The sequence below is a fragment of the Schistocerca americana genome, chromosome 2, assembly GCF_021461395.2.
Source record: "Schistocerca americana isolate TAMUIC-IGC-003095 chromosome 2, iqSchAmer2.1, whole genome shotgun sequence".
Classification (NCBI taxonomy): Eukaryota; Metazoa; Arthropoda; class Insecta; order Orthoptera; family Acrididae; genus Schistocerca; species Schistocerca americana.
Window position 1 is genome coordinate 1,048,743,203 of NC_060120.1, and position 16,905 is coordinate 1,048,760,107.

A 16,905-nucleotide genomic window follows, 5' to 3' on the forward strand; every position below is an offset into this window, starting at 1 on the left:
GTGTAATACTGCCTCACCAATGTATCAATGTGGTGCATGTTTTGATCACCCTTTTGCCAGTATGATTGCGTATCCAAACACAATCTAAGACCTGTTGCAGCAAGAGGCGCAATTCATCCAACCAGACAACACATTTCCATGGTTTCACGGTCCAATCAACATCTTGCAGGCTACTCATAGTTTCACCATCCTCCAACCACTGTCTATAAAGCATCACAACACTAGCATGTGGACAGCCAACCACCTTTACCATCTCTGAGATGCTTGTTCGCAGGCAAAGGGCCAGAAAAATCTGCCTTTTGTCAATGTCACTTATGTCAAACGATTTCCTCATCTATTCGTAGCTACAATGGTTGCCCATTCATCTCTGCTCCACTTATATAATGCCACAAGGTGGCGTTCAGTATTGCTGTGAGCAGGGGTCATAATGTTTTAGTTCACTTTAGTTTTAGCTCAGTTTAGTTTAAACAAGAACAATACTACAGTAATTGCACGCACAGTAGGTGGACATGCCAGATGGCTAAATAGACACATGGACAAGAGATACTTGAAGAAGTGAACGAATCTTTCTGTCTCTGAAGTTGAATAGGTGAATAAGGACAATGCAACAAAGACAGCAGCAATAATGACACAAGACACAGGACGTTTCTATAAACAGAAACAGCCACCAAAGTCCAAAAACAAAAACCACAGGTTACAGAAAGCTATATTTCAAGTACATGTCACAATCAGTGTGAAACATGATTGACAGGGAAGACAAAAATGAAACAATTAGGAGCTTCTGAAATATGGTTCTGCTCAACACTGTTGAAGGTAATATTGATCTACTGAGTACAAAATTAATGGATAATAAAGATCAAAATGAAATGAAGAGACAGAGTGGTTGGACACATTTTATGACATAGTTGTTGTTGTTGTTGTTGTTGTTGTTGTTGTTGAAAACAGTGGCTGAAGGAATGGTAAAGGGAGAGTGTCACAAGGAAAGGTATGGATATGAGTATATAAGGGAGACCAGGTGGTGTGTAATGAAGCAGTTATAATGAAACGGAGAGGATAGCTGGCAAGCAGCAGGAGTGAACGGCTGCAACAAACCAACTTCAGGGTCGATGATGAAAGCAACAGTGTACTTAGTAGTAGCAAGTGCAATGTAAATAAAAGTTATTACTTTCGATTACACAACAAATTTAAGCTATTGTAGTTAGAGTCAAAAAGAGGTTTACACATTATATTTACCTAACTTGATATGGGACCTTCATAAAATTTTCAGGATCCCCAAGCTCAAATATCTGAAACTCACATCAGAGGTTAACTAACCAAAATTATTCATCCTCAAATTATGTTTTATAATGTTGATAGGAAGAATTCCGTCTTATTTGTGTATACCACATATGTTTCGCCTACTCATGCTAGGCAACTTCAGTGGTTCATAAATTAAAAGAAAATTATTAATTATACATATTTTGATATAAGATATTCCTTCTCTTTCAAGTCTTACTCCCTCTGTTGCTATGGGATTGACATGTGATGGACGTACAGAACTCTTCGGCTGGACACATATAGCCATATTGTCACTCTAATATCTGTAACTACTTGCGTATGTGCAATCGGTTGTAAGAACTTTCACTACCTAATTGGCTAAACCAAGCCAGCACAAGGTGGCTCAGGATTTCTCTCATCTCCTGATCCACTGCAACTCTCTTCTATATGAACATTTATATTGCAGAAAACTTACACAGTTTAACAATGTTTGCTTCAATGGAAGCTACACAAAGTTGTCAGAAAGCATAAACACCACTTTATAGACAGATACAGGTCTTAGTCAAGTCAAAGAGTGTTACGGTAGAAGATCCTTAAAAGGCAAATAAAAAATCAAAATACCCTGAAAGAAACCAGAGGAGGCTTGTAAACCTGAAATTATATGCCTCGTTTACAGTTATAACCGTCTAAGGCGCTATTACAGTGTTAATGGTCTAATATTGTAGTTCAGATAATTACTAGGGTACGATGACAAATATGCAGGTACTGTTGGTTGGTTTTGGGGATTAAAGGGACCAGACTGCTACGGTCATCGGTCCCTTTTTCCAAATACAAAGAACACCCACAGAGAATAAAAACGAGGAACAGAATAGATCACAGACGATAGAGAACAAGAGAAACCGAGACAAAGAAAAGACAAAACGAACTAAAACCACACAGAGTGTGACGGTGGTTGGCCGACCATAGAAATAAAAAAGGAAAAGCCAACCACTTAGAAACACATTAAAAAAGCAGTTTAAAATCATAGGCCAAAGGCCAGAATCAACACAAAACAATAAGAGAAAACAGAAACACTCAGATTAAATGATAAAATCCCCCTGCCCGAATAAAACGTAAAACTAAGTCAGCCATAGTGGAGTCGTCTGCTAAAAGGGCAGGGAGCGTAGCAGGCAGCGCAAATGTCTGCCTGACCACAGCTAAAAGGGGGCAGGCCATCAAAATGTGGGCCACTGTCAAAGCCGCCCCACAGCGACATAGAGGAGGGTCCTCCAGGCGCAGTAAATAACTGTGTGTCAGCCGGGAGTGGCCAATGCGGAGCCGGCAAAGAACTACTGAGTCCCTGCGAGTGGCTCGCAGGGATGACTGCCACACAGCCGTCGTCTCCTTGACAGCACGGAGTTTATTGCGCATTGTCAGTTCGCGCCATTCATCGTCCCATAGCGCCAAGATTTTGCGGCGGAAGACTGCCCGCAAATCAGTCTCTGGGAGGCCAACGTCCAGAGATGGCTTACTGGTGGCCTCTTTCGCCAGGCGGTCAACATGTTCGTTACCCAGGATACCGACATGACCGGGGGTCCACACAAAGACCACAGAGCGGCCGCAACGGGCAAGAGTATGTAGAGACTCTTGGATAGCCATCACCAGACGAGAACGAGGGAAACACTGGTCGAGAGCTCGTAAACCGCTCAGGGAATCGCTACAGATAACGAAGGACTCACCTGAGCAGGAGCGGATATACTCTAGGGCACGAAAGATGGCAACCAGTTCAGCAGTGTAAACGCTGCAGCCATCCTGCAAGGAACATTGTTCGGAATGGTCCCCTAGAGTGAGCGCATATCCGACACGACCAGCAACCATCGAACCGTCAGTGTAAACAACACCAGAGCCCTGATATGTGGCCAGGATGGAATAAAAGCGGTGGCAGAAGGCCTCTGGAGGGACTGAGTCCTTAGGGCCCTGTGCCAAGTCGACGAACACACCATGGGGGTGTATGCAAAGTAGCCCGGAAAGGAGGTGGAACAGTGAAACCCTGAAGCCCAGAGAGAAGCTCTTTGACGCGGACCGCTACTGTACAACCAGACCGGGGCCGAAGTTCTGGCATATGGACGACCGACCGCGGGAACAGGAGACGATAGTTTGGATGCCCGGGCGAGCTTAGAACATGCGCAGCATAAGCGGCCAGCAAACGTTGGCGTCGGAACCGCAGTGGAGGTACACCTGCCTCCACTAGAAGGCTGTCCACAGGGCTGGTGCGGAAAGCACCAGTGGCAAGGCGTATCCCACTGTGGAGAATTGGGTCCAGCACCCGTAACGCAGATGGGGATGCTGAGCCATAAGCCAGGCTCCCATAATCCAGACGGGACTGGATTAACGCCTGGTAGAGCCGCAACAGGGTAGAGCGGTCGGCGCCCCAGCGGGTGTGGCTCAAGCATCTCAGAGCGTTTAGATGCCGCCAACACGTCTGTTTAAGCTGCCGGATATGAGGCAGCCAAGTCAACTGGGCATCGAAAACCACACCCAAAAACCTGTGGGTCTCCACCACAGCAAGGAGTTCGTCGGCAAGATAAAGCCGCGGCTCAGGATGGACTGTTCGGCACCGGCAGAAATGCATAACGCGGGTCTTGGCTGCCGAAAACTGAAACCCATGCGCTACAGCCCAAGACTGCGCCTTACAGATAGCGCCCTGTAGCTGACGTTCAACAGCTGCAATGCCAGTAGAGCTGTAATAAAGGCAGAAGTCGTCAGCATACAGAGAAGCGGAGACAGAATTTCCCACGGCCGCAGCAAGCCCGTTAATGGCTATTAAAAACAGACACTTAAAACAGAGCCCTGTGGCACACCGTTCTCCTGGACGTGGGAGGAACTATACGAGGCCGCGACTTGCACGCGGAAGGTACGACACGACAGAAAACTGCGGATAAAAATCGGCAGAGGACCCCGAAGGCCCCATCCATGAAGCGTAGAAAGAATGTGATGACGCCATGTCGTATCGTACGCCTTCCGCATGTCGAAAAAGACAGCGACCAGGTGCTGACGGCGGGCAAAAGCAGTACGGATGGCCGACTCCAGGCTCACCAGATTGTCGGTGGCGGAGCGGCCTCTACGGAACCCTCCCTGAGACGGAGCCAGAAGGCCCCGAGACTCCAGTACCCAATGCAAGCGCCGGCTCACCATCCGTTCAAGCAACTTGCAAAGAACGTTGGTGAGGCTAATGGGACGGTAGCTGTCCACCTCCAGAGGGGTCTTTCCAGGTTTCAAAACGGGGATGACAATGCCTTCCCGCCATTGCGACGGAAACTCCCCTTCGACCCAAAGACGGTTGTAAAGATCGAGAAGGCGCCGCTGGCAGGCCACTGAAAGGTGTTTCAGCATCTGACAGTGGATGCCATCTGGCCCAGGAGCGGTATCAGGGCAAGCAGCTAGGGCACTGCGAAATTCCCACTCACTGAATGGAGCATTGTAAGATTCCGGGTGGTTGGTGCGAAACGAAAGGCTCCGACGTTCCAGCCGCTCTTTAATGGAGCGGAAGGCCTGGGGGTAATTCGCAGAAGCGGAACTCATAGCAAAATGCTCTGCTAAGCGATTTGCAATGACGTCGGAGTCAGTACAAACGGCTCCATTCAGTGAGAGCGCAGGGACACTGGCAGGAGTCCGATAGCCGTAGACGCGTCGAATCTTGGCCCAGACCTGCGAGGGAGTGACATGGAGGCCAACGGTGGACACATACCGCTCCCAGCACTCCTTCTTGCCTTGGCGGATGAGGAGGCGGGCCCACGCACGCAGCCGTTTGAAGGCGATAAGGTGGGCTAAGGAGGGACGTCGCTTGTGACGCTGGAGCGCCCGCCGGCGATCTTTAATCGCTTCAGCGATCTCAGGGGACCACCAAGGCACAGCCTTCCGCCGAGGGGACCCAGAAGAACGGGGAATGGCAGACGCGGCGGCAGTAACGATGCCGGTGGTGACTGATTGAACCACCGCATCAATGTCATCAGTAGAGAGAGGCTCAAAAGCGGCAGTGGAGGAGAACAAATCCCAGTCAGCCTTATTCATAGCCCATCTGCTAGGGCGCCCAGAAGAGTGACGCTGTGGTAGTGACAAAAAGAGCGGAAAGTGGTCACTACCACACAGATCGTCATGCACACTCCATTGGACAGACGGTAAGAGGCTATGGCTACAGATGGAAAGGTCAATGGCGGAGTAGGTGCCATGCGCCACACTGAAGTGTGTGAAGGCACCATCATTTAACAGCGAGAGATCGAGCTGCGACAAGAAATGCTCAACGATGGTGCCTCGACCTGTGGCCACTGACCCACCCCACAGAGGGTTATGGGCGTTGAGGTCGCCCAATAGCAAGAAAGGTGGCGGCAATTGGGCGACCAGTGGAGCCAGGACATGCTGCAAGACATCACAATCAGGTGGAAGGTAAAGACTGCAGACGGTAATAGCCTGTGGCGTCCACACCCGTACAGCGACAGCCTCTAAAGGCGTCTGGAGAGGGATAGACTCGCTGTGCAGAGTGTGAAGGACATATATGCAGACGCCACCAGACACCCTTTCATAAGCTGCTCGGTTCTTATAATAACCCCGATAGCCACGGAGGGCGGGGGTTCGCATTGCCGGAAACCAAGTTTCCTGCAGAGCAATGCAAAGGAAAGGATGAAGGCTGATAAGCTGGCGGAGCTCAGCTAGATGGTGGAAGAAACCGCTGCAGTTCCACTGGAGAATGGTATTGTCCATGGCGGAGAAAGGTGTGACGGGACGGGACGCCAGGATCTCCACCTCGTCCTCAGACGCAGATCTGGAAGGTGGCGGTGGGGTGGCTGCCACCGCGAGTTCCTTGGGCTTAGAGCTCTTCTTCTTTGATTTCTCACGCTGCTCCTTGGGTTTAACTGGCTGGGAGGGCTTCACCGATTCAGTCTCCGGGACTGAGGAGGATCGTGAAGCCCGTCGACCAGCTGATTGCGGGCACTTACGCCACTGTCGGTCGTCAGCCTTCCCACTGGTGGAAACCTGGGAAGGGAGGGACCCGAGGGACCCCTTGCGAGCGTGAGAAGCCGAAGAAGTTGGACACTTCTCCGGCTTAGAAGCAGGGACGGACGTCCCTGATGGGGGGGATGGTGTTGCCCCTGAGGTAGGTGGCGCAGGAGCAACCCGGTGGGTAGAGCGCCCCACTGGCAAGGGGGCAGGAGGAGTTGTACCACTCAGCGATCCGGCCGAAAGTCGTGAAACTGATGGGGCGAGCACAGGTGTTGTAGCGGCGGCGTAGGATGACGTCATTCGCACGGGATGTAATCGGTCGTATTTCCGTTTGGCTTCAGTATAAGTCAGTCGGTCCAGGGTCTTATATTCCATGATTTTGCGTTCTTTCTGGAAGATTCTGCAGTCTGGCGAGCAAGGTGAATGGGGCTCCCCGCAGTTGACACAGATGGGAGGCGGGGCACATGGAGTATCGGGATGAGACGGGCGTCCGCAATCTCGACATGTGAGGCTGGAAGTGCAGCGGGAAGACATATGGCCAAACTTCCAGCACTTGAAGCACCGCATCGGGGGAGGAATATAGGGCCTGACGTCACATCGGTAGACCATCACCTTGACCTTTTCCGGTAACGTATCACCCTCGAAGGCCAAGATGAGGGCACCGGTAGCTATCTGATTTTCCTTCGGACCCCGATGAACGCGCCGGACGAAATGTACACCTCTGCGCTCTAAGTTGGCGCGCAGCTCGTCATCAGACTGCAAAAGAAGGTCCTTATGGTAAATAACTCCCTGGACCATATTTAAACTCTTATGCGGTGTGATCGTAACAGCAACATCCCCCAACTTGTCACAAGCAAGTAACCGTCGTGACTGGGCAGAGGATGCCGTTTGGATCAGGACCGATCCAGAGCGCATTTTTGACAAGCCCTCCACCTCCCCAAACTTGTCCTCTAAATGCTCGACGAAGAACTGAGGCTTTGTGGAGAGAAAAGACTCCCCATCAGCTCTCGTACAAACTAAGAATCGGGGCGAATAATTGCTACTGCCATCCTGAGATTTACGTTCCTCCCACGGCGTGGCCAGAGAGGGGAACGTTTTCGGATTGTACTTCTGAGCATTAAATTGAGCCCGAGAACGCTTAGAGACTGCTGGCGGCTGGCCGCCAGCGAGAGATGATGTACCACGCTTCATTGCGGATCATCCGCCCTGATGCCACCTACTCCGACCAAGGGCCCTCCCCACGGGCGCCACCCAGCCGCAGCAATAGCCACCTGGCAGGACGGCCATTGCCGGGAGTCCTGATGCCCCAAGGAGATGGGCATCTACTCCTTGGCATACGTGGGGAGTTAACGGCGCAGGCATCAGTAGAGCGATCCCTGTGTTGTCAGGGGGCTACAACCAAGAGGGTACATGGCGGCCCCACCTCAACGGGCTGGCTACCGTGCTGGATCTTAGGTGCAAAAATGGCCAAGGTCGTCGTCGCAGTTAAAAGAAACACTGCAGAGTGCAGCGTGGTAATCGCCCAAGAGATCGAAAACGAGCGGGACACCATTGCAACGACGAGAAAGACGGCTAAAGGTCTAATTGCACGACGGATACAGTGCACCATGTAAGGCGCCCTTCCCCAATTGGCTCGCTCTTCGGAATAATTTAGATAGATGGAGGTCAAACCCGAGAGGGGACCATCACATAAGGCCGAAACATGTGAGACTCCTTTTAGTCGCCTCTTACGACAGGCAGGAATACCACGGGCCTATTCTAACCCCCGAACCCGCAGGGGGGTGCAGGTACTGTGTGAAAATCTAAATACGTTTGTAAAAAATCTGACAAATGTGCAATTATGATTTGTGTACTCCAGCTTTATGTATAATATGTATGATAATATATGTATAATATGTACACTAATACTATCGACACCTACCACGTCGCCACTTCTAATTCTTTCCCTTGTGTCTACTCAGACAGCACCAAATAATGTGCCTTTTAGTTAAATCGTGAACTTCAAAACTGATTGTGGAAACATGAAATTAAATGTATAATCAGCTGAAGAAGGGCGCAAGCCCAAAAGCTTTCGTGTCTTAACACTCCCAGGAGGTGTCCCCCCCCCCCCTTCCGCAAAAATGCCCGATTCCACTGTTGTGACCCTCAACACCTTCCTCCACATTTCGAGCGTTTATCTTACAGCCCACACATGCCACATTCATCATGCACTACACAGCGTTTCGTTAATGATAGAAAGTTGCAAGGGAGCTTGAAAGTCCTTCTGAAGCAGAAACGCCAAATTTTTGTGCACGTAATATTTCAAAGATTTTCATACGGTGTATGAAATACGCATACTTAAAGTGTGACTGCCGTCCGGGGTGACCGAGCGGTTCTAGGCGCTACAGTCTGGAACCGCGCGACCTTAGAAGTTAAGTCCCATAGTGCTCAGAGCCATTTGAACCATTTTTAAAGTGTGACCAAACCAACAAAGTCTGACAGTGGTTTTAAGGGATTTTTAGTGTGACTGTGTTTCAACGGGGTATGTTTGTTTATCTGACCAAGAAATGAACGTTAATTTCAGGGCAGCCAGAGTGCATATTCGAAGTATTAAACAACAACAATGTACCCTGTTCTAAATGACATTACATTACAGAAAACCCCTCTCAGCCAGCTGTTGTGTTTTCAGCTTTCAAAACGTATTCGACGTGTATTTTGACCTATGCACTGGTTACTACCAAACCAAAAGCCGCGCAGGATTAGCCGAGCGGTCTGGCCGCTGCAGTCATGGACTGTGCAGCTGGTCCCGGCGGAGGTTCGAGTCCTCCCTCGGGCATGGTGTGTGTGTGTGTGTGTGTGTGTGTGTGTGTGTGTGTGTGTGTGAGTGTGAGTGTGAGTGTGTGTGTGTGTGTGTGTGTGTGTGTGTGTGTCTCGGAGGTTCGAGTCCTCCCTCGGGCATGTGTGTGTGTGTGTGTGTGTGTGTGTGTGTGTGTGTGTGTGTTTGTCCTTAGGATAAATTAGGTTCACACACACACACACACACACACACACACACACACACACCAAACGGAAAGGCCATGATTTGGTTTCGTAGAGAAGAATTTTCCGTATTTTGGCATCCTTGTTTCGTTAGTTACAACTGACAACATGTACGTGACCGGAACACTCAATCTATGTCATTTTCACATGAACATTTGGGATGATCAGCTTCTTGCATTGCAGTACAGGTGTGGGTTAGAGGCAACAGTGTATTAAAATGATCGTGCCATTACAAAAAGCTCCTTTATAGCCAACAACAATTGCTAATTTACCGTGCATAAACAAATACGGTTATTACCTCAAGTCAATGTACAACAGCGACTGTAGATATACAACCGAATCCGGAATAGATTTGATGGCGTTATGGTAAAGAATGAGCTTTTCTAAGGAATAATACTCGGTGACTTCCACTGGCAGCTCGCTGAATCTGTTCTTGGACAAATCTGAAACAGAAAAGACGTCTGTTAGAGCAATGCTTAAATATGCAGAACAAGAAAACCACATTACAAATCAGGTCCTATATCAAATGCTATAATACAAAAGCCTAACACCTTGTATCGAATAAAACAGGATTCCACCCAACAAACTAGCGCCCTTTTATTGAACACTAGCTTCAGCAATGTGATGACAGTTGCACGAATATCCTAGCACAGAGATGGTTCTGCAAATATCTGCTGTACAGATGATAATAATGATGTTGTATGTTTAAGGCGGACGACGGTTTGGTCATTAGCATTCGTATTGTGTTCACTGAAACGAGGGAATGTTTAAAATTATTAAAACGCATGTAAAAAAGAATTGGTCAAGTGTCAGTTTGTCTCGCGCTCTGAGCGTTCTGAAGTGTGTATATTAACAGTTCATCCATTCTAGGAATCGAGAATCTCGACGATTTTTGCCTGTTATCGACATTGATACTGGAAAGTTATAGGTCCCGGAAATTCGTGTTATATAATTATAAATTCCCCCCATGAACCCTGGACCTTGCCGTTGGTGGGGAGACTTGCGTGCTTCAGCATAGCCTTACCGTAGGTGCAACCACAATGGTGGGGTACCTGTTGAGAGGATAGACGAACGTCTGGTTCCTGAAGAGGGGCAGCAGCCTTTTCAGTAGTTCAGGGACAACAGTCTTGATGATCGACTGATCTGGCCTTGTAACACTAACCAAAACGGCCTTGTCGTGCTGGTACTGCGAACAGCTGAAAGCCGGGAGAACTATAGCCGTAATTTCTCCCGAGCGCATGCAGCTTTACTGTATGGTTAAATGATGATGGCGTCCTCTTGGGTAAAATATTCCGGAGGTAAAATAGTCCCCCATATGGATCTCCGGGCGGGGACTACTCAGGAGGACGTCGTTATCAGGAGAAACAAAACTGGCGTTCTACGGAATGGAGTGTGGAATGTCAGATACCTTAATCGGGCAGGTAGGTTAGAAAATTTAAACAGGGAAATGGATAGTTTGATGTTAGATATAGTGGGAATTAGTGAAGTTCGGTGGCAGGAGGAACAAAACTTCTGGTCAGGTGAATACAGGGTAATAAATACAAAATCAAATAGGGGTAATGCAGGAGTAGGTTTAATAATGAATAAAAAAAATAGGAGTGTGGGTGAACTTACTACACACGGCATAGCGAAAGCATTATTGTAGCCAAGACAGACATGAAGCCCACGCCTGCCACAGTAGTACAAGTTTGTATGCCAACTACCTCTGCAGATGAGATAAAAGAAATTATTCAGATAGTGAAGGGAGACGAAAATTTAATAGTCATTGGTGACTGGGTGACTGGAATCCGATAGTAGGAAAAGGAAGAGAAATGGTTCAAATGGCTCTGAGCACTATGGGACTTAACATCTCAGGTCATCAGTCTCCTAAAGGAAGAGAAGGAAACGTGGTACGTGAATATGGAATGGGGGTAAGAATTGAAAGAGGAAGCTGCCTGGTAGAATTTTGCACAGAGCATAACTTAAGTCATAGCTAACACTTGGTTCAAGTTTCATGAAAGAAGGTTGTATACGTGGAAGAGGCCTGGAGATACTGAAAGGTTTCAGATAGATTACGTAATGGTAAGACAGAGATTTAGGAACCAGATTTTAAATTGTAAGACATTCCAGGGGCAGATGTGGACTCTGACCACATCTACTGGTTATGAACTGAAGAAACTGCAAAAAGATGGGAATTTCAGGAGATGGGACCTGGATAAACTGACAGAACCAGAGGTTGCAGAGAGTTTCACGGAGAACATAAGGGAACGATTGACAGGAATGGGGGAAAGAAATACAGTAGAACAATAATGGGTAGCTTTGAGGGGTGAAGTAGTGAAGGCAGCAGAGGATCAGGTAGGTAAAAAGACGAGGGCTAGTAGAAATCCTCGGGTAACAGAAGATATATTGAATTAATTGATGAAAGGAGAAAATATAAAAATGCAGTGAATGAAGCAGGCAAAACGGAATACAACGTCTCAAAAATGAGATAGACAGGAAGTGCAAAATGGCTAAGCAGGAATGGCTAGAGAACAAATGTAAGGATGTAGAGACTTATCTCACTAGGGGGTAAGATAGAAACCCAGTTCTAATCAAAGAAGGGAAAGCAGAAAGGTGGAAGGATTATATAGAGGGTCTATACAAGGGTGATGTACTTGAGGACAATATTATGGAAATGGAAGAGGATGCAGATGAAGATGAAATGGGAGATATGATACTGCGTGAAGAGTTTGACAGAGCACTGAAAGGCCTGAGTCGAAACAAGGCCCCGGATGTAGACAACATTCCATTAGTACTACTGACAGCCAGCCCTCATAAAACTCTACCATCTGGTGACCAAGATGTATGAGACAGGCGAAATACTATCAGCCTACAAGAAAGAGATAATAATTCCAATCCCAAAGAAAGCAGCTGTTGACAGATGTGAAAATTACCAAACTATCAGATTAATAAGTCACAGCTGCAAAATACTAATGCGAATTATTTACAGACGAATGGAAAAACTGGGAGAAGCTGACCTCGGGGAAGATCAGTTTCGATTCCATAGAAATGTTGGAACGCGTGAGGCACTACTGACTCTACGACTTATCTTAGAAGACCTACATCTACATCACTACTCTTCAATTCACATTTAAGTGCTTGGCAGAGGGTTCATTAACCACGATCATACTATCTCTCTATCATTCCACTCCCGAACAGCGCGCGGGAAAAACGAGCACCTCAACCTTTCTGTTCGAGCTCTGATTTCTCTTATTTTATTTTGATGATCATTCCTACCTATGTAGGTTGGACTCAACAAAATATTTTCGCATTCGGAGGAGAAAGTTAGTGACTGAAATTTCGTAAATAGATCTCGCCGCGACGAAAAACTTCTTTGCTTTAATGACTTCCATCCCAACTCGCGTGTCATATCTGCCACACTCTCTCCCCTATTACGTGATAATACAAAACGAGCTGCCCTTTTTTGCACCCTTTCGATGTCCTCCGTCAATGCCACCTGGTAAGGATCATACACCGCGCAGCAATATTCTAACAGAGGACGAACGAGTGTAGTGTGAGCTGTCTCTTTAGTGGACTTGTTGCATCTTCTGAGTGTCCTGCCAATGAAACCCAATTTTTGGCTCGCCTTCCCCACAATATTATCTATGTGGTCTTTCCAACTGAAGTTGTTCGTAATTTTAACACCCAGGTACTTAGTTGAATTGACAGCCTCGATAATTGTACTATTTATCGAGTAATCGAATTCCAACAGATTTCTTTTGGTACTGATGTGGATCATCTCACACTTTTCGTTATTTAGCGTCAACTGCCACCTGCCACACCATACAGCAATCTTTTCTAAATCGCTTTGCAACTGATACTGGTCTTCGGATGACCTTAATAGACGGTAAATTACAGCATCATCTAAGAACAACCTAAGAGAACTGCTCAGATTGTCACCCAGGTCATTTTTATATATATATATATATATATATATATATATATATATATATATATATATATATATATATATATATCAGGACAGCTGAAGTCCCACGACGCTTCCCTGGGGAACACCTGGTATCACTTCAGTTTTACTCGATGATTTGCCGTCTATTACTACGAACTGCGACCTTCCTGACAAGAAATCACGAATCCAGTCGCACAACTGAGACGATACCCCACAGGCCCGCAGCTTGATTAGAAGTCGCTTGTGAGGAACGGTGTCAAAAGCTTTCCGGAAATCTAGAAATACGGAATCAACTTGAGATCCCCAGTCGATAGCGGCCATTACTTCGTGCGAATAAAGAGCTAGCTGCGTTGCACAAGAACGATGTTTTCTGAAACCATGCTGATTACGTATCAATAGATCGTTCCCTTCGGGGTGATTCATAATGTTTGAATACAATATATGCTCCAAAACCCTACTGCAAACCGACGTCAATGATATAGGTCTGTAGTTCGATGAATTACTCCTACTAAGCTTCTTAAACACTGGTGCGACCTGCGCAATTTTCCAATCTGTAGGTACAGATCTATCGGTGAGCGAGCGGTTGTATATGATTGCTAAGTAGGGCGCTATTGTATCAGCGTAATCTGAAAGGAACCTAATCGGTATACAATCTGGACCTGAAGACTTGCCCGTATTAGCGATTTGAGTTGCTTCGCAACCCCTAAGGTGTCTACTTCTAAGAAACTCATGCTAGCAGCTGTTCGTGTTTCAGATTCTGAAATATTCCATTCGTCTTCCCTGGTGGAGGAATGTCGGAAAACTGCGTTCAATAACTTCGCTTTAGTGACACAGTCGTCGGTAACAGTACCATCGGCATTGCGCAGAGAAGGTATTGACTGCGTCTTGCCGCTTGTGTACTTTACATACGACCAGAATTTCTTCGGATTTTCTACCAAATTTCGAGACAATGTTTCGTTGTGGAACCTATTAAAGGCATCTCGCATTGAAGTCCGTGCCAAATTTCGTGCGTCTGTAAATTTTAGCCAATCTTCGAGATTTCGCGTTCTTCTGAACTTCGCATGGTTTTTCCGTTGCCTCTGCAACAGCGTTCGGACCTGTTTTGTGTACCATGGGGGTTCAGTTCCATCTCTTACCAATTTTGAAGGTGGCCGGGGTCAAATACAGGGAACGAAAGGCTATTTACAATTAGTACAGAAACCAGATGGCAGTTATAAGAATCGAGGGGCATGAAAGGGAAGCAGTGGTCGGGAAGGGAGTGAGACAGGGTTGTAGCCTATCCCTAGTGTTATTCAATCTTTATATTGAGCAATCAATAAAGGAAACAAAAGAAAAATTTGGAGTAGGAATTAAAATCCTTAGAGAAGAAATAATAACTTTGAGGTTCGCCGATGACATTGTAATTCTGTCAGAGACAGCAAAGGACTTGGAAGAGCAGTAGAACAGAATGGACAGTGTCTTGAAAGGAGGATGTAGCCGAGTTAACTCGGGCGATGCTGACGGAATTAGATTAGGAAATGAGACGCTTAAAGTAGTAAATGAGTTTTGCTATTTGGGGAGCAAAATAACTAATGATGGTCGAAGTAGAAAGGATATAAAATGTAGACTGGCAATGGCAAGGAAAGAGTTTCAGAAGAAGAGAATTTGGTAACATCGAGTATAGATTTAAGTGTTAGGAAGTCGTTTCTGAAAGTATTTGTATGGAGTGTAGCCACGTATGGAAGTGAAAGATGGACGATAAATAGTTTGTACAAGAAGAGAATAGAAGCTTTTGAAATGTTGTGCTACGGAAGAATGCTGAAGATTAGATGGGTAGATCACATAACTAATGAGGAGGTACTGATTAGAATTGGGGAGAAGAGGAGTTTGTGGCACAACTTGTCTAGAAGAAGGTATCGGTTGACAGGACATGTTCTGAGGCATCAAGGGATCACCAATTTAGTATTGGAGGGCAGCATGGAGGGTAAAAATCGTAGAGGGAGACCAAGAGATGAATACACTAAGCAGATTCAGAAGGGCGTAGGCTGCAGTAGGCACTGGGAGATGAAGCAGCTTGCACAGGATAGGGTAGCAGGGAGAGCTGCATTAAACTAGTCTCTGGACTGAAGAGACTGAAGACCACAACAACAACAATTATAAAATAACACTTTCCGGATTTTTCCTTTAATTTTACTGTTAAACCTTGCTTCAAACCAAATTTCATGATTTTAGATCAACAAGGAAGTGGCCTACAGATTTTGATGAGTGAGTTTGCGAGTGTCTAACTATTTAACATAAATGATCGTATCCTTTGATTGCAATGATTAGAAGCTCATATTTATTATAACACTAAGAGACCACAGATTTTAGTATGTAACAAATTTCAATTTGATAAGTCGACCTCTTACTGAGGAACAGGGTTTTAACAGTCTGACGGACCTACAGGAAGACAGGCGGGCAACAAGGTGATCCTATAACGATTTCGTAGCGACTGAGGTACGGAACTCTAAAAATTTTAAAATCTGAAGAATCAAGACTCGGACACGTACAGAACTAAAAGATGATTTTAAAAAGAGTTTATACAAAGTCAGAATGTGTATTAAAATGGTCAACAAGTTAAAGTCGTAAAATAGCGATTCAAAATGATGTGGCTGGTGGATCACACATTACTGACTCACATTAAAATATCCTATCAACAGTTTGAGCAAGAGACTGTACAACGCGCAAAAACGTTTAACCTACGCATTTGTTACACTGATTAATTTTACGTAAAATAGAATACGTTTGTTTGTAAGATCAACTGCTGCTTTCTTTGCAAAATACAAAACGGACTCAAAAAAAAAAGTGACGCTTAGAAACTTGCACGCCACAAGCAGTACACACTGATTAACTTCTCATCCACTCTGCCACTTTCAGGATCGCGCAGAGCTGGACATCGGCTATTGTCTGTTTGCTTGGAAGCGAATCTTACTAACAATGTCTGTCGATATTGGCAGGCGAATCAGCAGATCAGCGACTCTTGCTTCGATCCAAGAGGGCAAATGACTGTAAAATTGCAGTGTAGCCAGAAAGATTCAAGGATACTTCTCTAAAAACGTAATGTAGAATAGTTCTTGCGTTACGACAACGTAAGACAAAAAGTTCTTGGCCTCTGCTGTCCAGAGTGGATATTTATAACAAGTAAAGGTTAAAATATTACTTATGTCTACCGGACCCAAGCTTATGAGGTCTACGAGTACTTTCTCCACGTCCGAGGTCTCAAAAAACGGCTGTTGCTCTTAGGACGAAACTTTTGGCTGGTGCGTGAGCAATGAGGTTACACACACTGGGATCTGCGGGAATAACTTGCCCTTTTAAGTACTTCACAAAATGAAGAACTTTTGCTAGGTGCGCCGGCCGAGGTGGCCGAGCGGTTCTAGGCGCTACAGTCTGGAACCGAGCGACCGCTACGGTCGCAGGTTCGAATTCTGCCTCGGGCATGGATGTGTGTGTGATGTCCTTAGGTTAGTTAGGTTTAAGTAGTTCGAAGTTCTACGGGACTGATGACCTCAGAAGTTAAGTCTCATAGTGTTCAGAGCCCTTTTTTTTTCCCTAGATGCAATAGCGGTGGTCCGGAGCATGTGTTGGCCCCGGAGCTTATTGTAAAGACACTCACCCGTATCCAATGTCCTAACGACAGACGCTAGCTAACACTTCCGGATAAGAATGTCGTTGTGCAGCCCTAGCCTAAGAGCAACCAAAGACAT

At 46.3% G+C, this 16,905-nt stretch overlaps 1 protein-coding gene across 1 annotated transcript in view; it reads right to left on the reverse strand.

The window, feature by feature from the left end:
- Positions 1–16,905, reverse strand: part of LOC124594664 (leucine-rich repeat and calponin homology domain-containing protein) — a gene marked incomplete at its 5' end in the record, with an annotated part of 256,146 nt that overhangs the window by 78,315 nt on the left and 160,926 nt on the right. Inside the window, one exon of the mRNA XM_047133034.1 lies at positions 9,551–9,695. Within this exon, the coding sequence (XP_046988990.1) occupies positions 9,551–9,695 (145 nt within the window). The remainder of the gene's footprint in view (positions 1–9,550; positions 9,696–16,905) is intronic.